This window comes from Podarcis melisellensis (genome assembly GCF_964234715.1).
Source record: "Podarcis melisellensis genome assembly, chromosome: 14".
NCBI classification, from domain to species: domain Eukaryota; kingdom Metazoa; phylum Chordata; class Lepidosauria; order Squamata; family Lacertidae; genus Podarcis; species Podarcis melisellensis.
In genome coordinates, this window is record NC_138546.1 from 13,632,015 (window position 1) to 13,656,016 (window position 24,002).

The window sequence follows — 24,002 nt, forward strand, 5'->3', positions numbered from 1 at the left end:
GTAGCTTTCTCCCGATTGAAGTGCAGAGTGTTTGTGGACTAGGACATTCACAGGGAAACCAAAATGCTTGTTTACAAAGCTATTGTACTACCAACGTTACTGTACACTTGTGAAACATGGACCACTTATAAACGCAATCTCCAACTCCTGGAAAGATTCCATCAATGGTATCTCTGGAAAAAATTACACATCACTTGGGAAGACAGGTGAACTAATGCCAGTGTTCTGGAAGAAGCAAAGATCACCAGTGTCAAAGCAATAATTCTTCAACATCAACTTCATTGGACTGGTCATGTTGTTTGGATGCCTTATTATCGTCTTCCAAAGCAACTACTCTATTCCGAACTTAAAAATGGAAAGTGTAATGCTGGTGGTCAAAAAAAGAGGTTTAAAGACTCTCTCAAGGCAAATCTTTAAAAATGTAGTATAAACACCGACAATTAGCAAGCACTGGCCTGCGAGCGCTCCAACTGGAGACCAGCCTTTACCAAAGGTGTCACGGACTTTGAAGACACTCAAACTCAGGAAAAGGGAGAAACGTGCTAAGAGGAAGGCATGTTTCGCAAATCCTCACCGTGATTAACCCCCACCTAGAAACCTACGTCCCCACCACGGAAGGATGTGTGGATCCAGAATTGTCCTCCACAGCCACTTACGGATTCACTTTTAAAAGTGTTCATGGAAGACAATCTTACTTGACTAGAGTGATCGCCAAAGACGACTTTATTTCCTGAATCTCCTACACATATTGATAGTTTGCACAACTTAACAGGTACTTTGCCAGACTGTATTTGCAGGGAGGTGTAAGCCCCTACAGTCCAAGGACAATTGGAGAGCTTTCCCCATTTTCCTTCCTCCTTGCAGAGAAATGTTTGAGGTCTATTTGGGAAGAGTCAAAATGGCTTCAGGATTGCTCTCCTGTACTATTTCAGACTATGTGGTTTATATACTTATGTGCCTGTCTTGTACATTCATGAACATTTATTCTATGTATCTGAGACCTTAGAATTCTTATTAACACTAGTAAGGCCGTTTCCCATACAATTTGACACCATCGGTCCATTACTCCTGACAGGTCTCTCCAGGGTCTATATGAGGCTATAAGGCTCCTGAACAGTCAGGTGGGTTATTATAATTGCTCTATAATGAAGTCATGATTATCTTGGAAGGCGGCGCCAGTTCTGGGGGTGACTTCTAATACCTAAAACTTTCAGAAGGAAAAGGGAGAAGAGCCACAAGCGTGAACAAGTCGAAACAAACGAACGTGAGTTTCGGGCGGCGGCACCACGAGGCGCTGAGGCCGCTCCCCGCCGGCCTCCCTCACAACAATAATATCCGGCCCAGTCAGCAGCCGAGCTCGCTTCCATTGGCTCCCCCGGAGAGGGCCGGAAACAACCCGGTCAGGACTGGGCCGCGGCGGCGGCGGCGGCGCCTCTCCTGAGAAAGGCGGCGGAGGGCTTTGTTTGCGACGACGGCGAGAGGCCGCCCGACAGCCAGCATGGGCGAGCAGCTGCAGGGCGCCGCGAGGCGGGACAGCCCCGGCTGGGGGAGCAACGGTGGGTCGAGGGCGGGACGGGGACGGCGTTGCCGGCCTCTTGGGTGTCTTACTTGGGAGAAAGTTCCGTTGAACAGCGCGGGTTTGTTTTTTTACTCTCGCGTAAAATGTGTGGGCAACGGCGGCGACGGGGGCGGGCACTTTGGAGCGCCGTGGATGCGAAAGGGGTGGCGGGGAAGAGATGGGGGCTGCTCCTCGTTTGCTCCGGCTTCTTTTCAAGCGAACCGAGTCGCTTTTTGCCCGCTTTTTGCAGGTTGCAACTCGCTATTTGCAGGTAGCTCGCTTTTTGCAGGTTGCAACTTTGCTTTCTTGGGGAGTAAATAAATCCCCCGGGGTTCTGTTCCCCTGTTGACCATGCTCAGGGTAGGCCCTTTTTAATTTTTATGAATGGGCCGGAGTTAGCCGTGGGTTGCAGCCAATGCTAGCCTTTGCTCAAAATGTTAAGATGAATAGGCACGACTAATTTCGGCCCTTTAGTTTTCAACGGGTCGCCGCTGAGTTAAGTTCCGAGTGTGATGCAGCCCGCTGAGGTCACCTGGGCGTTGCTTCTGAGTAAACCTGCTCCGGGATCATGTTGCGACTCTGCGGGAAACTTTTAAAAAAATGTTTCCGGTTAGAGCGAATTTGTGCTCTTAAAGGGGTTCAAAATCAACAAAATGTTGGGTGCCTGCGAGTTTTGTGCTTCATATCATCATGGAGAGGCCTGAGTGGGTACCGTCTAAAAACTAACTAGAGAAACATCGGTTTATTTGTCACGGTGTAAAAACTCTGTTGGCTAGAAGTGCCACTTCATCAGTTTTGTGAAATGGTTTAATTTAATGATGTGATCATTTTTAGCCGCCTCCTTTGGGGCCCATACCTGAGGCTCAGAGAGAGCTCATAATAATAAACATAACCAATGCCCTTTTAAAATGTGCTGGGGAAGGGGGATTCTTGGGTTGTTGGTCTTTTTATTATGTATTTTGTGTTTTTATCTTGTAAACCGCCCTGAGTCCTGTAGGTAGAGGGCAGTATGCAAATTTAATGATTAATAATAACAATAATATATGGTATTGATAGCATTAATAGGAGTGATATTAATTTAATAATGGGATAGCTGCTAATTTATTTAGTGCTATCTAAATTAGTCCAGAACAACAGCCTTGTTCACATGGTGAACTATGGCTTACCTGGACTTGCTGCCCCCCCCCCTGATGAGATTGCTGCTCCCTGTGCTTTTTAGGTCAGTGCAATGCAGCAGGCAAGCCAAGATTTGCCTTACTGTGTCATCTGAACTCTGCATCATGGTTGAAGTCTCTTATCATTAATCACAATCTGTAGCCAAGGTTTTCCTATGATTACAGGTCATGGTTAAGGATGCTTACTATGCGATGCAAACCAGGTGTTAGAGGCGCATATATTGTACATGGGAACATGGCACACTTTGTTCCCAACACCACCATCCTCCCTCCATGGTGGATCATCTAGTCCGACCCCCTGCAATGCAGGCATATGCAGCTGTCCAGCCGACCAAACCTGAAACCTTGGCATCAGCACAATGCTTTAACCAACTGAGCTTGGGAGCTAATTTGTTAACCTTTTCCCCCTTTTCTTATTGCAGAGGTTTTCCTTCTTGACTCACAGTATGCAGCACCAACTGTTGCCTTTCTGCAAGAACTACCCAGTTACCAGTCTATGTTGAGGAGGAGAACTTCAGCAGGAGGATTGCGGGACTACCGCAGTTTAGCACGGACAGCTTCTGGCGAGACTAGCAGCCTCCTAGAAAGAGTTGGACCAGGAAGCCCAGGCTCTGCACAGCCGCTGAGAGAATATGCCTTAACTATTGCAGAGAAGAGAAGATTAAGGTTAGAGAGAGAAATTCATTGAGCTGTATAGTAGTTGTGGTAGTGGGGTCCATTTCTGGGTAAAAATTGCTTCTGGGAAATGGATTTTATTATTTTCTAAAATTGTTTCTAAATGGCAGTAAGTCATTTTGCCTCCACCATGCTCCTAAGCATTGGTCCATGTTCAAGGGACTTAGGTTAAGATGACATAAGTAAAAGAATCCAAATCTTTGTGTTAAGATGAAAAATTAATTCCAGAAGTATAACCCTCCCCCTTCAGTTTATGATATAGGCAATGGCCATTCGCAGTTCTCACTCATGGTCCACCAGGCATGGAAATTGTAAGCTAAGGGATTTTAAACTTTATATGTTATATTGTAAATTGCTTTGGGATGCATCATGTGCGGTTGTTATTATTTATTTTTTAAAATAATCCTGCATTTTCACCAGTTCTAAAATGAAACCCCCAATGATCTTGTCATGTTATTTCGTTTTATCTTACTAGGGAAATTCAGGCGGCTAACATAAGATACATGTCAGGTTGGCATCAGTGGAGGCAGATAAGTAGCAAATCATGGAAAAAAATTGTAGAGGATACCAGAGAACTGTCATCTTACTTTGAACTTTGGGGACATGACATCCGCAGTATTGAGGGTAAGTTCTTTATTCATTTGTATGCTGCTTGATTTTGCTCCTTATTTTCATTGTCTTTTTCACATCTTTTATTCAGTTATTCAGTGGATTTATAAACTGGTTGACTGAGAAGCTCTCCACAAAGAAATTGCACAAATGAAATTGTAAATAAGACACAGCTAAAATCCACAAACAAATTAAACATAAAAATACAAAAAACCCCTCTAGGTTAGATTACTGCAATGTGTTATATACTGAGGCTGCTTTTGAAGATAGTGCAGAAACAGCAGCTTCTGCAGAACATACAACACACGTTTCTCTCCCGATTCCTTCCTTTTTCAGCTCTCTGCCATTACAGTAACTAACTTGGCTTAAAACAGTAACACCAAAAGTACAATGCATTTAAATAAGCCAGTTTTAAAAAGAATGCACTCAACGTTCACAGACAGACAATGTCACAAGTCACCCACCCCACAACTGCAGGATGAGGCAACTGTTCAGATCTTCAGGTGATGAGCTGAACCTTGAAAAGAAGAAGTGAGAGTAAATGTCATTTCTTCAACTTCCTCCTTTATCTCTGTGTACTTTTGAAGTGGTGGGTGGAGGGAAGATAACCAGCCACCCTCAGAATCTCATGATGGAGGGAACAGTGAGGGGGGGCAAATGCTTGGGGAAAACAAAAGTGTCTTTGCCTGGCAAAGGAAAGATTCCTGTGATGGTGACAGACAAGGCAACTTTGGAAGAGCATTCCACAGCTGAGCGGGCTACCACTGAAGAGGTTTAGCGTGTTGTCCAAACCTGGGATTGTGCTTAAAGTTTCTCCTGATTAACCATGATCTGTCACCAAAGTTTGTCGTCGTTAAGGAGCAGAGATCTTGACCACAATTCCAGGTTTGGACAATATGATAAGCCAAACCTTAGGTGCTGTGCTGAGCTAAAAGGCCTGTGAAGGAACCAAGTGGTTATAATCTGCTCCTTGGGAGGCAGTACATTCACGCTAAGCCAAGGTTTGGCTTAGTATTATGTGCACACTGAGACCATTCAAAGGGCCCACCTTTCTTCCACTATGGAATTTGAGGCAGGGTACTTGGGGATCTTCCAACCAGGCCCAGACCTGCATCATGTGCCCACAGTTTTACATTAACAGTAAATGTGTTCATTCATAAATTAAATCTTTCTTTTCATAGGGAAGTTTGGCACTGGGATCCAGTCTTACTTTTCCTTTCTACGATTCCTCGTGATCCTGAACATTGTGATCTTTCTCCTTGTGTTCACCTTTATCACCCTTCCTAGTGCCTTTTACAAACATGGAACGGTCAATGGCAGCTACGTTCAACTTCCCCTGAAGAGCATAGGTAACACACTCTTCCTACTAACCTGTTTTCTGTTCGCAAGTACAGACATAGCAGACGAGCATCTGGCTGTTTTCACTCCTTCTGTTCAATTTATTTTCTTTTGATCTCTTTATCTACAGAGCACCACTGCACAGTTTATGTTGTCAGTGGTACCAAGGGACTTATTTACTTCTACAGTTACGTTATAGATCTGCTGACGGGTACAGTAAGTATTTGGACATATATTGCTAAATCCAAAGAAGCAGATTCAAAAACAAAAGTGGAGGGTTTCAGTAGGAGGTAGAAAGCCCCCTCCCTCCACTTTCTGGGCAAAATGGTAAGGCTGCATTGGGCAGGGTAAATCTCTAAAGCTAAGCTCTTCAGAGTAGAGACTCTCAGGTTGTGTACACGCTGTGCAGTTAAAGTCAATTCGCCCCCTCAATGTATCCTGGGAACTGTAGTTTTGTTAAGGGTGCTGGGAATTTCAGCTCGGCAAGGCGTAAACTGCCATTCTCAGGATTCTTTGGGGGGTGGGGGGGAAATGTGCTTTAAGTGTATGGTGTGTATGTAGCTTTACAATGCCATGCAAGCACTGACCCATTACTTCCTGTTCAACCAGCTTTGATCCGTCGCCTTATATTTTGGCTTCCTTAGAACACATTAAACATAGTTCCCTTTGACAGGTAAAGATTTATCCCATTCAGTGCAGCCTTGCCGCTTGCGTGTTCACTCACTCGTGCAGAGCCACTGCTTGCAGGTGCCTGAAGCCTGTGCATGCATTGGTTTATTAAGTAGATACTTGTTTTTCCGAATGCGTCCATAATGTGCATGTGACATACATTACTGAATGCAGAACTTTGCATCCTGAGAACCCCTGCTTTAATTTTAAGTTTCTTGTCCTTCTAGCTGTAGCATTGTAAAACTGGTGTACAGTGGTACCTCTGGTTATGTACTTAATTCGTTCCGGAGGTCTGTTCTTAACCTGAAACTCTTCTTAACCTGAAGCACCACTTTAGCTAACGGGGCCTCCCGCTGCTGCTGCGCCGCAACTGCGTGATTTCTGTTCTCATCCTGAAGCAAAGCTCTTAACCCGAGGTACTATTTCTGGGTTAGCGGAGGCTGTAACCTGAAGCATATGTAACCTGAAGCGTCTGTAACCTGAGGTACCACTGTATTTAATTTTTACATTTAAAAAAATTACTTCAATGGAAGAGTTTTCCTCCAAAGACCTTAGGGCAGTGTATATGGTTCCTGCCTCTCTTCCCTTTATAGACAGCTGTACTGCATAGGATGGCATCCAATGAAGTAGTTTCCTTAATGCAAGGATCTCGGACTGTGCAAGGGAACTTCTCCCTCCCTCTACTTGGCCTCCCCCCCCCCATGTTCCTCTTAAATCTGTGCTGGGGATTTCCCCAGCCCTCCAAGGAGGGCATGAGTGGAGTTTGAGGAGAGGTAGGGGAAGTTCTGTTGTGCAAATGGAAATGCTTGTGCCAGTTGAGCTACTTCATTGGATACCACCCTTTGGGACTCTTCCAGTTTATCTTGATTTACACAGCTGAAGGCTTTTCCATATAGGTAAAGAGCTTTATTGGGGGTGCAGCACCATGTGTTTTCAAATAGTTGCTTTTGGCACTTGGCAAAGACTCGGGAGCATGTCTGTAAACCGTTGTGTGCTTCTATGTAGTAACTTTCTTCTCTGCTAAATTCTTGCAGGGCTTTCTGGAAATGACTAGTCTCTTTTATGGCTATTACACAGTAGACACCATCTATTTGGGCCTCCTGAAATACCATGTGCCGCTTGCCTATTTGCTGACTACGCTGGGTTACCTTTCATTAAGCTTTCTCTGGATCGTGAAAAGGTAAAGTTAGCTTGAAGTGTGTGCTGCGATGGCCCATTTGGGTCTTTCCCCTGCATTTCTCTTATTTCTTCATGATCTTTTCTCCTGTCGCAATGGTTAATGTTCAACATACCTTAGTTATCCTTTATTTAGTTATCCTTTATTTATGCCGCAGGCACAATTCCTTTAAAAAAAAAAACCTTAGAGGGGTTTGAGGAGGTCCTTGCTCTGCCAGTCTGGTCAGGAATGTGGGCGGCCCTTCCCTCTGGAGAAGCAGCAGTGCTCAAGGCCCCCAGGAGGAAGTGCCATCTGATAGGTCAGGAATTCCCTTCACTCCCACCCCAGAGACTCTCTTACTTGATAAACTGGGCTGAAAATGATGTGGGTAGTAAAACAGGCAAGGAGCTTCCCTGTGATGTCTAGTGGTGCTTTTTGTAGGTTTGCAAAGGTCTCTTCTGCTTGAGTTCAATGGGACTTGCTTCCTAGTGAGAGTGTGTAGAGTTGCACTCAGGGCCGGCCCACCCTTGAGACAAAATGAGGTGACTGCCTCAGGGATCAGGATCCACAGGGGCAGCTCCTGATGTGAATCTTCACTCACCCCCTACTTCTCTCGTGGTGAGGGGGGAAAACATTTTGTGGTTACTCTCAGGGGCTGGCCCTGATTGCAATCATGGCTTACTTTGTGGCAAGTAAGAGCTTTGCCTCGTGATCAGTAAATCCTTTCATAGAAACTGGTACTGGATTGTATCACTAGAGACTGCTGGGGGGTGGGTACTGAATATTTCAGGGCTCCCCAATTTTAAAAAATCCTGCATACCTGCTTTCTCCCTGACATTCGTGTATATTGGGACCCACCCTATTCTTCCGATCGTAATTCGTTAAAACTGTTTTCAGTGTTGTAGTTTTAATTGTTGCGACCCACCCTGGAACCTTGGGGTGAAGGGCGGGGAATAAATCAAATTGATAATAATTCTAGGGAGTGTTTATAGATAGGTAGATAGTCAAACATTTAGAAATATTTTGTTTTCAGCTGAAGCTATACAGTAGAGCAACAGGAAAATCATGAAATGCTTTTTGTCTGTTTCGTCCCTTAATAGTGTAATCCTATGCAGAGTTACTTTGGAGGAAATTCAAATGAATTAAGCAGCACTTAATTCTGAGTGTCCATGGGTAGGATCTGGCTGTGAATGAGTTTACTCTTCCATGTATACTCATACAAATGGGAAAATCTTTAAGTTACTAATCAAGCATTTCATTTTTCGGGGATGCTTTTTCCAGATCTGTCGATGGATTCAAACAAAGCTTGGTACGCAACGACGATCAGTTTCAGAGCTACTGCAACAAAATATTCGCAGGCTGGGATTTCTGTATTACGGATGTAAATGCTGCACGGCTCAAGCATAGCAGCTTGCACTATGAGCTTAAAGTGAGTGTATCATTCAGTCTCTCTATAATGTTCAGGTCGTGACTTGCCATTGCAAATGTACCCCAAACAGTACTACCTAAACACCAGAGGGAGGCAGCAGCAGGTCTGGAGAACTCCCAAGGTTTGCAGAATTGCAAAAAAAACCGGGGAAATACTTTTAGGGATGGTAGGGGGCAAAACAGACCAGTGAAGAATGCTCAGTGACCATGGAATGCCGTCTGACTTGTGGAGGTGTGGGTGGGAAATCAGGTGTGGATGGAACAAATGAAATGGAGTGGCCAGAAACTTGAGCAGCAGAACTCTATATAGCAATTTTTTCTTGCAGGGGGCTTGTGTGTACCCCATCCCCCAAAAACTCCATGTGCTTCATGCATTGCTATAATTCTATAATTATATGATCTATATGTCAAACTGGGCTATGTGTCATAATATACATCTCAATCATAGAGAGAGAGAAATCTAAATAAATAGCGGTGAGTGAATCATAGCATAAACAACATGTAAGAAAAATTGAGAAACTACTCTTACTGTGTAAGCCTGTCTGAGCCTTCCGTGTTCAGTGGGGCTTACTCCCAGGAAAGTGGGTGTAGAATAAATAGCAATTATAGCAGAGGTGGATGAGAGGCTTCAGTAGAATGTCTCCGGCATCACATTTGGCTGCTTCACCACCAAGAGAAGAGTTAAATGCTGTTTTTAATTCTGAATTTAAAATTGTTGTAAGCTGTCCTGGAACTTTGCTCATGAAGGGTAGGTAATAATAATAAAGAATGTTGCTAATCTGTTGTTAGCCTCCTTAGGGATCATTTGACCAAAGTTGGGGTTTAGTTTTAAAAAATAACATTGGTGAATGAATTTCTGTTGACAGACTGACTTGGAGGAAGAGAGACTAAGGCAGAAAGTTGCAGAGAGGACCACCAGAGAGAAAATACGCATCTATTGCTTGAGAATATTCCTAAACTGCGTTGTCCTAGCTGTTTTGTCAGCTTGCTTTTATTCTATCTATAGAGCAACAGTCTACTCACAAGAAAACATTTCCAATGTAAGTGGCATGGCAGATTTTTATAAACAAATCTCTCCAGGCAGGGCAAGCAATGGGAATAACTGTCGCCATTTCCAAGGAGTTGTAATTTCACTACAAATATGGTGACTCCCTGGAGAATTTATCAGAATGTCCAGTTTAAACTCTGAAAAGCTGTTGTTAGCAGTAGAACAGTTGTGGAGAGGAACGAAGATGCCAGAAAAGGTGGCTGATGAGCTTAGGAATTGTGCACCTTCCCACGCATGCAAGAGGCAGACACTTTGGGGAACTTGAAAGTACATTCATGGGAGTTTTGCAGCTGGTGTCTTGAGTGCAGATACGGGGATGCTATCAGCTGGAGAGAAGTACACAGCAGAGGGAATAGCTGACAAAACTGAAGAATCAGGGACCAAGTGTGTTTCCATCTGCTGGGAAAGAAGCTGTAGTTGCTACTGTAAGATCAGGTCAGCAGGAAACAGGTCTTGACAAGCTATTCAATTGTGAGTTTCTGTGCTCTGCCTCCATGTTTTGAGACAGTAATACTTCTGAATACCAGCTGCTGGAAGCCAAAGGAGGGGAGAGGGCTCTTGTGCTTGGGTTCTGCTTGCTGGTTTCCCACGGGCATCTGCTTGGACACTATGGGTGTGAGAACGGGATGCTGGACTAGATGGGCCATTGGCCCATCTTATGTTCTTATGAGTTCTGTAACTAATCAGAGAAACAACTCCTCCCTTTCCTTTTCCTTTCTTTCTCTCTATGCAGGACCACAAACCGAGATTTGACGATAACCTCATAGTACAGTACTTACCTTCCATGGTGATTACGATGGCCAACTTTATTGCCCCATTAATTTTTTCAGTTCTCATCAAATTTGAAGACTACTCACCAGCCTTTGAAATCCGGTTAACGCTGATGAGGTAAGCATCTGCTCTGCTCAATTCCATAACACGATATCGAAATAGGTCCTTTTCCAACTCTGTGCACCTGCCGCCACCTATTCTGGTGTTCTTAGGTCTGGTAGCGCCTTGTGGTTGGTTGAGCTTCCCTCATCGTGTCTGGCCAAATGGTCACTCTTTGCGCTTAGTGGTTAAGAGTGGTAGTCTCGTAATCTGGGGAACCGGGTTCGATTCCCCACTCCTCCACATGCAGCTGCTGGGTGACCTTGGGCTAGTCACTTCTCTGAAGTCTCTCAGCCCCACTCACCTCACAGAGTGTTTGTTGTGGGGGAGGAAGGGAAAGGAGAATGTTAGCCGCTTTGAGACTCCTTCGAGTAGTGATAAAGCGGGATATCAAATCCAAACTCCTCCTCCTCCTCCTCCTCCTCCTCCTCCTCTTCTTCTTCTTCTTCTTCTTCTTCTTCTTCTTCTTCTTCTTCTTTATAGTTGCTTCCAAAATTGAGTTGGGTGACACACCCCAATGACAACTTGCAGGAATAGAAATAATCGTGTTACCTCTGCTGCTCTGGGCAAGTGAGAGAGCAGAACACTTTGGCATGTTGACTCCTCATTTCTAAGAGATCATGGCAGCAACTTTAAAAGCATGGATTGGCTGTGGGGAAAGGAAGAGAGGTGGATCAAGGGCCCAGAAGGAGGGGAGATTCTACGAGATTCCATCATGGATTGAAACTGATGAAATGGGAGGGAGGGATCCCTCCCCTAAGCTTTCTGTGCAGAATCACCTTAGCCAGTTGGCTTCCCCTCCTTGACCTTTTGCATTAAAATGCCTAAAGCTGCATATTTTAACGATCTCATGGATATCTTTTGCTTTTCTGTAATCAAAAAGATTATTGCAAAATCCCCATAGTATAAAAAATGGACAATTCATTGGTGTGTTCCTTCCATTTTGTTTTGAAGGTGTGTCTTTGTGAGGCTGGCCAACATTGGTGTTCTCTTGTTCTCACTGTGGACTCGAATCAGGTCCTGTACTAATGCAAAATGCATGGCCTGTGGATACAACTATCAGCTCTACCCTGTAAGTAGATCTATATGTGAACTAAAATGGGACGTGTGAAACAAGGTCTCCCTTTCCATTGACTGTCCTTAAAACCCGCTTGGAAGCAAAGGAACCCTGGCAGGAACTGCTCACCAGAGTGAAAAGCTTTTCCAGTAGCTTTGTGAATTTTGTTTTAGTGAGATGACAATGCAGTGGTGTTTTATGATAATCTCAAAACATAATAATCAATTGAATTAATTTTGATAAACCCTTCCCCTTTTCTTTCAGTGCTGGGAATCTCGAGTTGGCCAGGAAATGTATAAGCTGATGATCTTTGACTTCATCATAATATTTGCTATTACGGTCTTTATTGACTTTCCAAGAAAGTGAGTATAAACTTCAGTGAAGAGGCATTTCCTTTCTTTACAGTTGAAACACAATTTAAGACCAAAAGTAACCACTTTCAGTTTTGTTTTGTTTTAAAAAATGCTGTTTCCTGTAATGTCTAAACTTGGGTATCTGTAGTTTGTGAGAAATGCTGTGCTAGCAAGAAAAGCCAGAATCATAACGGTCACTTCAGGTCCTTGCTTGTCGTGAAACCATTGCTACTTTAAGCAAGCCACGGTTGCCTGAGTTTGAACATCACAGGGAATTGCAGTTAGTGGATGCCTCTAATCTCCTGGCGGGCATGAAAGAAGGGGAGGGGTCTGGGAACCATGGGCTCCCAAGACTTTATTGCATCTCATTTGTAGAGAAACCATGGTTTCCTGTTCTGCCTAACTTGGTCCAAAATACTTAAGCTTCCCCTTGTGAATTCTATACTGTATTAAAAGATGAACTACAAAAGTAGAGATTTTTGAAAATACAGTGGCACCTCAGGTTACATATGCTTCAGGTTACAGACTCTGCTAACCCAGAAATAGTACCTCGGGTTAAGAACTTTGCTTCAGGATGAGAACAGAAATCATGCAGCGGCGGCGCAGCAGCAGCAGGAGGCCCCATTAGCTAAAGTGGTGCTTCAGGTTAAGAACAGATTCAGGTTAAGAACGGACCTCCGGAACGAATTAAGTACGTAACCAGAGGTACCACTGTATTAAGCAGTATTTAAACAAATAACTGAGCCACAAACCATAGATAAACCTAGGTTAGTTTGGATGGAGCTAAACCATGAGCCTGAGTTTGGCTGACATGCTATGCTAAACCCTGGCTTAGCTCATCATGCTGCAGTAGCAGGACAACCTAGGAGGAGTATTGGGACTGTGAGCTTCACTCTTGGAACTTGCACGTTCATGCTAAGTGTGTGTGAACTTGGGACAATATTGGGGGTGGGGAACAGCCTCAAATCTCATGGCAAGAAGGGTGCCACAGGTTAGGTTCAAGAGCAACCTCGGAAATAATTTTGGACTTGTTTCCGATCTGGCAATATTTCCTCAACTCCACATTTCTACACCATGCACTACTTGGCTAGCTACGAATGCACTTATGTTTCTTACATTTTACTTCTTTAAATGATGAAAAGGTTCATTTAGTTTTATTGCTGGACCGTAAACTAGGGCTTTTTTATTACTGTCCTTAGGTTGATGGTTACCTATTGCTCATATAAGGCCTTCCGGTGGTGTGGTCTGCAGGAGTTTGCCATCCCTGACAACGTGCTGGAAATTGTTTACGGGCAAACTATCTGTTGGATTGGGACTTTCTATTGTCCTCTTCTCCCTGCCATCGCAGCAGTAAAATACTTTGTCGTCTTTTACATTAAAAAGGTACCTGGTCTTTTTAATGCTGACTGTTGCTTAGGTGTATCTGTAACAACAGTTTTAATAATTTCCATCCTGCACCCGACTTGTAAATAGAAATAGAAATACTTTATTGTCACTGTACCACTTGTTTACAGTGAGATTAAACAAGCCCCCCCCCCCCGGCAATATTTCAGTCCTTGTTACACTCTGTGCTGTCATACAACCACCAACCCCGAATGTTGCTGTCTTCCATTCAGCAGCCTCACGGCCCACAGGCAGAAACTGTTCTTTAACCTGTTGATGCGATTTATCATGCTTCTATATCTCCTGCCCGAGGGCCAGGAGATTTAAAAGGTGCTGGCCAGGGTGTAAGTTATCCCTGAGAATGTTCCTCGCTCTTCTGAGGCAAAGGTCTCCTGTGATGACATCTAGCGGACTCAGGGGACAACCCATGATACCATGTGCTGTCTTCACCACCCTCTGTAGGGACTTTCTGTCCATGGCATACCACACCGTAATACAGTATGAGAGAACAGTTTCTATCGTGGACCAATAAAAGGAAATAATCAGTTGCTGTCTAACATTGTTCTTTCGCAAGACCCTAAGGAAATGAAGTCTCTGTTGGGCCTTCCTAAGCACCTGGGCTGTATTGACCTTCCAAGTAAGGTCTTCACTAAGATGGACTCCCAGGAATTTAAAGGAAGAGACTCTCTCCACACAGCCCCCCCGATATACAATGGGGCTAGCTCCCCTCACTTCCTCCAACACCATTTCCTTTGTCTTGCCAATGTTTAGGTGCAGATTGTTCTCGGAGCACCATGTGGATACCTTTTGAACCTCCCCCCTGTACTCAGATTCGTCTCCGCCTGTAATTAAACCCGTTATGGTGGTGTCATCAGCAAACTTAATAATTGCAGAACAACCATTTTTGCTCTTGTGCAAATTCCCTACTTGTTTCTCTTCAGTCAGGTACAGAGGGGGGTGGAGATTGCCGCCCTCTGCACGTTAATTGTATTACAATTTGAATTCTGTGCAATACAATAAAATACAACAGAAGAAAGAAAAGAAAAATGCAATTAAAAAGCATACAGCATCTAGCACAGTGTATTACAATAACCACATTGAGGCTGTTGGCAATTTTAAGTCTGGGGGGAAGACGTCTGGGGACCACAGGAATAGAGGTTAGAATAGGAATCCACAACTGGACATTGCTGGGTAAAATCTGGCCCTTCAGGGTTAGGCCTGAGCCCCACTTGCTAGCTCAGATATGCAAGGTGCTGGTTCAAATGACATTGGGAGTAACTGACAGGTGATTGGTGTGTGTATGTGTATGTATATGTGTATGTGTGGCCTTCCCTCTTCTTTTCCTCAAAGTGCCTCCCCACTATGCAAAACTGGTTCCTCTCCAGGAGTCCAAACTTCTGGCATCTGGGCTGAGCTCTTTTCTTCTCTCCAGATTAGTCTGATGCATACATGCAAGCCTTCAACGCGGCCCTTCAGAGCGTCCAGCTCCAACTTTTTCTTCCTGGTGGTGCTCTTGATTGGCCTCATTCTAGCTTTCATTCCGTTGGGACTCAGCATGACGCAGTAAGCAGTCCTTTTAATACAGCTTTGCCTCTCTGTTACTGTGTAGCTGGGAGGGGAAATGGGCTTCACCTGGGTCTATCCAAGTCCACTTATGTGCCAGTGTTCAAAATCCTGAGTTGTGATGACAGCTTATTTCACTGTAGAAATGGTCAGGGGAAAATACACTCGAGCTAAAAGGCCTTGGAAAATAAAAAGGAGTTTTCCTAGTGCTTAACAAACATTTTTATAGGTGTCATATAAGCCTTTCTGGGGGGAGAGTTTCCTAAGCAGAAAGGCTCTCCCCTGTCTCAATTCAGAGTGTGGGGGCACATCTACCTTCTGAATGGGGGCTCCTGCTATCAGAAGACACTGGAGTAGGGCTTCATATGAATCAACCTAGACCCTTCTATCATCATCTCCTTGTGCCCCCCTCTGTGGGAGGTCAGGAGGATGGCAACACAAGAATGGGCCTTTTCAGTCATGGCTCCCTGCTTGTGGAATGCTCTCCCCAGGGAGGCTCACCTGGTGCCATCATTAATTACCTTTAGTCACCAGGCAAAAGCATTCCTTTTCTGACAGGCCTTTGGCTTTTAATTATTTGCGGCCTTCTTCAGCGGGTGGGATGTTTTAGTTCTGTCTTTAAAAACATGATCAAGTTTTATATTTTATTGTTTTAGTTTCATGCTGGTTTTAATGTATCCGTTACTTTGTCATTGTTTCAAGTCATTTTGAGTTACTTTTGCATTTAAAAAATGACTAATAAGCTTAGTTAATAGTAATTTTCTTGCACATGCTTCCTTCCTTCCCCGCTTAAACAGCATTCCCTCCTCAAAAGCGTGTGGGCCTTTTGTGAATGTTAACCGTTCGTGGGATGTCATAGAACATACGGCGCATCATTTCCCACCAGTATTGCAGAAGGTTCTGAATGGCATTGTGTCAGAAGCCTTTGCAGTGCCTTTCTTTATGGTTGTCTGGTAAGCACTGGCCAGGCTGGCCTTGATCTCTTCCATGTTGTTCTTCGGTGTTGTCTGGGGTCAATAGAAAAATGTTCCCAGTACACAGCTATTGGATCATGTTCAATGTAAATGTACCAGATTTCTTTTGGTGTGGGGTGGGATGCTGAGCACTGCTGTGCATAAGCAACCATTGGATATTTAGTTGAAACAGTTCATACTGCTGGTGTTTCTGCGAGTATGATATCTTTGGGTACATTTGTAAAAATAAAAAAAGATCTACTGTATCTTAATAATGTGTCTAGCTGCCACCCTTTCCCCCTCTAACTCTGACAATCGCTTAGCACTATATAGAGCAGTGTTTTTGTAGTCGGTATTCTTCCATTGTGCATGATACCGCAGTTGTGCGCTGGAAGCACTATTTTATTAATGTCACTGCTGTTCCTTTGTTTATTTAAAGGATTTTTGTCCTGCTCTTCCGCGGCAAAGGCTTCAAGAGCAGCTTATAGTTCAATAAAAAAACAAGGCCATTCCTCTTCTCAAGCTTAGAATACTGGTCCCTTATTTAGCTTCAGTTGCTGAGGTCACCATTGGCAGGCATCTGCTGTGGAGAAAGCAGCACGGACCGTGTTGCAGCCTTTGCTAGGGTTGAGTGTCCCATGTACGTTTGAAGGTGCCCTGTACAGTGGTGCCCCGCAAGACGAATGCCTCACAAGACGAAAACCCCGCTAGACGAAAGGGTTTTCCGTTTTGGAGGCGCTTCGCAAAACGAATTTCACTATGGGCTTGCTTCGCAAGACGAAATGTCTTGCGAGTTTTTCAGACTTTTTTCCCCTTCCCCCCCCTTTTTCTAAGCCGCTTATCCGCTAAGCTGATAAGCCGCTAATAGCGCTAATCTGCTAAGCCGTCAATGGGCTTGCTTCGCAAGACGAAAAATCCGCTAGACGAAGAGAATCGCGGAACGGATTCTTTTTGTCTTGCGAGGCACCACTGTACTGGGAGGCCACCGGGCTGACTGGCCCTGTACTGGGAAGGACTAGCTTGGGCAAAAAACTCCTTGGGTTAGGGTTTTCTAAGCAGGGACTAGATAAGGATGCAGTACCCATGGATTCCCTACATTGGCTGGGAGTTGGACTAAAAGACCTTTTGAGATCCTTTCCAACTCTGATTCTGTTGTTGAGTTTGATTGACATCAGACCTCCAAGGCCTCCAGCACTGGTACCCTTCCCCAGCCCTGCTGCCTTTTAGATCCTTACATGCAGCCCCAATTATAGCAGTCTTTTGACACTGCAATGCCTCTCTTCTCATGGATTTCACTGTTCAAATACTAAGAAGAATGTAGCTGATGTAGGGCTCACGCCTTGGATGCAGATGGTCCCAGGTACAGTCCTTGGCATCTCCAGTTCAAAAGGTTGGGTGGCAGGTGACAGGAAAGACCCCCTGCCCAAAGGCCTGGAGAGCAAGTCAAAGATGACAACACTGAGTTAAATGGACAAAAAGCTTGAGCTCGTATAGGGCAGCTTCCTGTATAAATGCAGAAAAAGGTCATTGGTTAGTTTATGGCCCTAAACATCCATGATAAACATTAAATTGCTATTGGAGACAAATTACTGGGTTTGAGGAACTCTTCATCTGTCTTGTTGAAGTTGTTCCTGCATTTGGTAGCCTGGGAATCCTTACTATTATTTCGTATGTATCTCAATCTTCTGGATGCTGTTTTACAAAACTTGGGCCTGCATCGGTATTAAACTGTCCTGATGTTTGCGTTTCTCCATTGTTTTACAGCCTGATTATGTTTTATTTCATTGCCTTGGCTGGAGCACATAAACGAGTTGTTAATCAACTCAGGGAACAATTAGTTATGGTAAGTTTAAATCAGTGCTTCATCTCCCCTCCCCAAATACTGCATGCACAAGTTGTCCTGACAGTCTAATGTATGATGAGAGCCATCTTTTTTTTTTAACCTGCTAAATATTTGTTGTGGGATCATAGGACATGATGTCAAATTAATACCTTGGACAGATTACTAACCTGGGATGTCAACCAAGGCCATTGCTTTGTGTAATTAACTCCTAGGCCACGCTATCATTTAGTGAACTTTGCAAGAGTTTGGCAGGTTTGCCCCCTATGTATTTTACATATTCTGCCTCTTTAAAATGGTGCATTGTGTTTTTGTTTTAGCTGCAATCTTGATGGCTAGAAATATGTTTCTGGGCTTCAGAGAGAGCCACAAGCTGCAACCCATGGAGTCCAAGGCTTACACCAGCCTTTGCCAACCTGGTGCCCTCCAGATGTTGGACTACAACTCCCATTAGCTGTCCTGGTGAGGGCTGATAGGAGCTGTAGTCCCAGCATTTGGAGGTATCTGAACACAGTCTTCTCTGGGCTTCAGTAAGGCAGGAAATCATAATGAATGGAGTAGAAACTGAAGTCTGGCCACACTCTAAGGAGTAACAGGCTGAAGAGTGGCAACAGGAATTTTGAGGGAAGTGGAAGGTTGTCCTTGACCAACTGACCTCTGGGAAGATGTCACTCAAAGTTTCTGCCAGTTTGCATGTTGCAGAGTAAAGGGCTGTAGTACACAGTTTTTTAAAAAAATGAAAACATATGCATGCATTTCTTTATTCAGAGCCAACTGCTGTTCAGTCACTCTGCTTTTGCTTAGGTTAAGGGTAGGGATGTTCTTGGATGCCAGCTCCCATTTTTCCCAGCTAGCATGATCAATGGCATGGGTAGGCAAACTAAGGCCCAGGGGCCGGATCCAGCCCAATCGCCTTCTAAATGTGGCCCTCAGACGGTCCAGGAATCAGCGTGTTTTTACATGAGTGGAATGTGTCCTTTTATTTAAAATGCATCTCTGGGTTATTTGTGGGGCTTGGGTATTTGTTCATTTCCCCCTCAAAAAATATAGTCTGGCCCCCTACAGGGTCTGAGGGACAGTGGACTGGCCCCCTGCTGAAAAAGTTTGCTGACCCCTGATCAGTGGTCAGGGATAAGAGTTCAGCAATATCTGGAGAGGCCATAGGCTCCCCAATCTGGTTTAGATCTTGCTTGGTAGAGGACTTGCACTTTATATTGAAGAACTTCAAATACTCTGTTTATTGTATTCCCTACCCCACCACCCAATTTCTGCCTTAGGAGAGTCGTGACAAGCTTTTCCTGATCAGGAAGCTGACTGAAGCTCAGAGACTTAGCTGAGGTGCCTTTTCATGCCTGCTGCCTTTGGAGTCGGTTTTTTTGGAGCTGCTGTTCAGGGGATGCTAAAAAGAGAAGAACTCTAGTGCCTTGAACCTTGAGCCAAGTGACTTGGAACTTCATCCTTGGACCAGTGTAACTTGCAGTAGATGTGGGTCTCCTACAGCTGTTCCAATATCTGTGTCCGGATCTGGGGCTGGTGTGCATAAGTGACTCAGGGAGCCATTTATCATGTTGACCCGTTAGGCTTCTCGTTGAGCATGCACCCCGATTGTACAGGATTTCTGTATTTCTGTTTGTGCAGAATTTACTCTTAAAAATAGTGCTCAGAATCTCTACCATTGTAGAGGTCTTTGTGAGGTTATATCTTTATTTTCATTGTTTACACTTTAAGCCTCTGTTTTTCATGGGTGTTTTAAAACTGTTGTGAACTGCCTTCCCTGTCTTGACCAGGAAGCTCTTTGTAAAAGGTTCTCAGTGTTGTTTTCAATGCCATTCCTTTTTTATCTTTTAAAAAATCAACTTTTATTAATCAGTTTTACTTAATAACATGCAAGTACATCATTCCTAATGGTAACTACCTGGGTCTGTGCTGGTTCAGCCACATAACAGAGTGCATGCAGTGAAATGTAGTGCTTCTAGACTTCTTTGATGGAGAGGCTTGGTTGATCACCTGTCCAGAACTTGGTATGTGCTTGAGGAAGAGAAGATACATTACCTGTCTTTAAGTACGACCCCCCCCCCCAAAAATGTTAGGGCAATTATCTCTGCTGCCCCAAATCTTCCTGAAGACTTGCTGGGTATAAACTAGGCATGTATTGTGCTTCAACCCAGAATCTGACTTCTGTTGATTTACTCTGCCAGATGGTTGGATTTTGCATACCAGATAAGAATGGCTTTATGCTGAAGCCTATATACGTGTCCCAACTATATACTTTGTTTTGTTTTAATTGCTGCTTTAGGAGAGCTGTGACAAACTCTTCCTAATCAAAAAGCCAATGGAACCTCAGAGGCATAGCTGTGAAGCCCTGCCCATAGGTGCCCATGGTTCATGCGTTCCATGGCCATCTATAGAAATCACTTAAATCCAGGGTCGGAAAGTTGTAGTCCTCCAGGTGTTGTTAAAACTACAGTTGGTCTTGCTGCGTGGGGCTGATGGGAATTGGAGTCCAACATCTGGAAGGCCACAGGTTCCTTACTCCTTTTGTATTCACTGGGTATAAATATAAGCGGCAAGGGACAGGAAAATGCTGATAGCATTATGCTTCAAAACGAACGTGTAGATGCTCAAGTCATTAAGTTAAAACAAAAAGATTTTTTTGTAATGAGATGGGGGTGGAAGAAAGGACGTATTGAGGTAGGTTTGTAGCTATATAGTTACTCAGAATCCTCAGAAACCTTGGTTTTTCAAATTGTAGGTCAGACTATCAGGTAACAGCCAGATCCTTGGCTGGAATTAATTGCTGTGTTGAAATAGAAGCCAAGGGTTTGGTAATCTTTGGCCTTTATTAAGTAGCCATGTTTTCTTACTCTATTTCCGTTTTGGATAATTGTTGCATTAAATGGCACACCTCAGAGGTACTTAAAAACAAACAAAGAAAGAAATATTATAAAAAAGGTAATGTATATATTAATTAATGCTAATAAATATATTGCAGCTGCTTTATGGAGAGTTGGCTTTTATTTCTCTTTGACTACATGATTCAGCTTTGTCAAATCATATTACCCAAGGGTCAAGCTTTCAGCACAACATTAACGCAACAACAGTTGAACACTTCAAAATCATGTTTGCAAAACACAGGGCATAATCTGACCAAAGTTTAAACACACTTAGTCTTCTTTCAAGGAGACAGCAGTATTTTGTCCTTATTTCTGAGCCTGGTAGAAGATTCTAGTCAGTCTAAAGTAGTGGTTCTCGGGCGGGGGGGGGGGGTGATTCTGAGCCACACTTTCAGAATAAAAATCTGCTTGTGCCACACCAAATTTTTTATTGATCAGGAATACATTGGAAAACAAAAAGAAACAACTCCTAGCAGTGCTTGATTTATAACATACAACACAATTACTTTATAATATGACCATGGGACGTTCATAAGATATTAAACAACACAGCTACATAAGAACTTGAATCATAAGAACTTATATAATTATAAACGAGCCTCTTACATATGTATCTTAAGTAGGTTTTTTATAGAAAAAGTAAAGGACCCCTGGATGGTACCTTTCCCCTTAAGTATGTATACAAACTCAAAGGTGTGAACTTGCTTTTGCTGGGTAATCTCCTTGATATTAGGTCTAATTTGAGACAAATTCATCTTCTCAACACAAAGAAGCCTTTCTCTTTTCTGATCTTTAATATTTGGAAGACCCTGTTCACAACAATTAAGTCGTAAAGAACTAAAAGAATAGGCAATGCTTTTGAAGAGAGACATGGATAGATATCCTCCCCCCTCCAAAAAATAGTTTTCAACTATGCTACTCTGAAATGTTTAAATGTTTCCTTGATTGTCCTTGAATATTCCTGCAATACTTGCCATCCTTTCCTGCCACACCCCTTGAGAACCACTGGTCTGAAAAGGAAGAACTTCACACAGTGCATTGTTGAACTATCAGATTTGCTACTGTTGAGAGTCATCCATTTAGATGGTTTTTTAAAAGGGAGGGAGATTCATAAAGGGTAATGCTGTCAGTGGCTTCTAGATGTGATGGCAATCTGCAAGCTCCAGGTTCCACGCCTCCGAGTACAAGTTACTGGAAAACAATGGTTGGGAGTTTTGCTCATGTCCTGCTTGCAGTCTTCGTGAGAGGCATCTGTTGGTTACTGGGACTATACAGACCTTTGTTCTGATCCAGCAGGGCTCTTCTTAAAATGACAATTTCAAAATCTTTCAACACGGCGGATTAAACTGTCTTAAAAAATCAGAGCTCAGTCCCGTTGATTTCAAGAGTCTATGGACATTATGGGCAGATTTTGTTTAGAGGTCAGTTCTTTTAAGAAGATTCCCACAGTGGAAACAGCTTTTTTCGTTTCAGGTGGGTGATTTTATCAGCTGTCAAGATTACAAAAATAAAATGGCACTCTATTCATACCTGACGCAAGCTTCAGCCTGGGCAGACAGTCACTGAAATTGGAGAGGCATTGGGAGAAAAATGCATTTGAGATCTTAATGCTACTGATTTGATTTCCATGAACATAGCGAATAATGCGTTAAACAATCGCAAGCAGAGTGGTAAAAAAGAGCGATGGCTACCATGCCTTTTTTATGATGAGGAAAGATGAAGCAACAATTAACGTGGTCCTCTTTGAGTTGGGGATCTGCACTAAAACGACTGGGGGAAGTGAGAAAAATAAACTATTTGATTGACGCAGGCACCCTCAGTTCCATGATCCAAGTCTCTTCTCGTCTCAGTGGGAGGACTGAAGGGAGAAAAAGCAAGGGTTACAAAATGGACTTAGACAGGGAGAAAATGACTGGCTAGGCCATGGGTCAGCAAACTTTTTCAGCAGGGGGCCAGTCCACTGTCCCTCAGACCTTGTGGGGGGGCGGACTATATTTTGAAAAGAAAAAAGAATGAATTCCTATGCCCCACAAATAACCCAGAGGTGCATTTTAAATAAAAGCACACATTCTGCTCATGTAAAAACACCAGTCAGGCCCCACAAATAACCCAGAGATGCATTTAAATAAAAGGACACATTCTACTCATGTAAAAACATGCTGATTCCCGGACCATCTGTGGGCCGGATTTAGAAGGCGATTGGGCTGGTTTCGGCCCCTGGGCCTTAGTTTGCCTACCCATGGGGCTAGGCTATGATGTAGCTCAGATGGCAAAACTGTTCCTGAGTGAAACAAGGTGGAGCATCCTTGCACTGAACTAAAGGAAAATCAAACCCAACCAAAGTCACTTCCCTTGCTTTGCTCTGTAGACTCTTCACCCAAACAAGGAAGTAAAACTGAAACATAATGTTCGGGTACGTGGAGATTAAGGAAGCGAAACTGAGCATTAAGCTTAATTTGCAGCAGTGAGAGACACAACAAAAGTAACCTTACTACCCTTCCCAGCAAGGAACACTTTTTAAAAAGACCTTCTGAGTGCTTCCTCTTCCCATCTGATCACTGCCCAGGGGGAAAAAAAGTGGTGGGTTTTGTTTGGTACTGCCCTGCGTCCCTAAATTTAGCCATAGATCCCAAGTATTTAAAAGCCTCAAAGGTACTCCACTCTGAACCAAATAACACACATACAAACAACCACCACATGAGACCACATGTTATTCAAACATTACTCTTGAACCAGTGCATTCACCAGAAACCAGTCCAAGCATGCTTTCCAGAATTCTGTAAGCTGAGCTTTGGCAAACATGGTATCTGTAAGTGGGAGGCAGCCACATAATGCTTTTCTGCACACTTGAATAATGTGGATATACTGCACAGATGTGAACAAGAGGGTGAGCTTTCAGACAACCTTAAGAGCATTGGGGATGAAGTGCTTTCTCACATGTACAGGATTCATTGAATCATAGAAACTTAGAGTTGGAAGGGACCCCAAGGGTCATCCTGTCCAACCCCCTGCAGTGCAGAAATATCAGCTGAAGCATCCATGGCAGACTCAGTCTCTACTTCTTCCTTTGCTTTTACCCTGCCTGAATGGCCAGATGTTAATGGCAAGAAAGGGCTGCTAACTCATTAGTCATCCATATGTTGAATATAAGTGGGTGGCGGGAGAGTGGTGGTGGTTATTGCTAGGCATAATCTCTCTGGCCAAACTATGAAACCGTGATGTTACAGCACACCTGGAAACATCTAGACTAGAGTATCGTATTTTTAAAAATTCAAAATTGTCATTCGCCAACAGAATTAAAGTTTTCATACCTTGGCTTTTTGCTTTCTTGACGGAACCTATCTTGACATGTGGTGGTCTCTTCTGGCGTCACCTTCCGAAGTTTCTGAACAAGAAGTTCCATGCTAGGGTCAGTGTTGTTTTCCTCAGGATG

At 43.7% G+C, this 24,002-nt stretch overlaps 1 protein-coding gene and 1 long non-coding RNA gene across 2 annotated transcripts; one reads left to right on the plus strand and one right to left on the minus strand.

Annotated features, from left to right (window-relative positions):
* Positions 1-1,161: 1,161 nt before the first annotated feature.
* Positions 1,162-20,671, plus strand: TMC7 (transmembrane channel like 7). The gene is made up of 16 exons (XM_081887993.1): positions 1,162-1,556; positions 3,156-3,399; positions 3,884-4,032; positions 5,199-5,366; positions 5,486-5,571; positions 7,059-7,204; positions 8,462-8,609; positions 9,475-9,648; positions 10,390-10,544; positions 11,481-11,598; positions 11,848-11,945; positions 13,136-13,319; positions 14,752-14,882; positions 15,680-15,835; positions 17,600-17,678; positions 18,953-20,671. Exons 1-16 carry the CDS (start codon positions 1,499-1,501, stop codon positions 19,010-19,012), a joined length of 2,154 nt encoding a protein of 717 aa, XP_081744119.1. The 5' UTR covers positions 1,162-1,498; the 3' UTR covers positions 19,013-20,671.
* LOC309356568 lies at positions 20,672-23,997 on the minus strand. Its single transcript, XR_014162844.1, has 2 exons — positions 23,881-23,997; positions 20,672-22,427 (listed from the first exon to the last, which is right to left on the minus strand). It is a non-coding gene; the product is annotated as an uncharacterized lncRNA (long non-coding RNA).
* Positions 23,998-24,002: the final 5 nt, after the last annotated feature.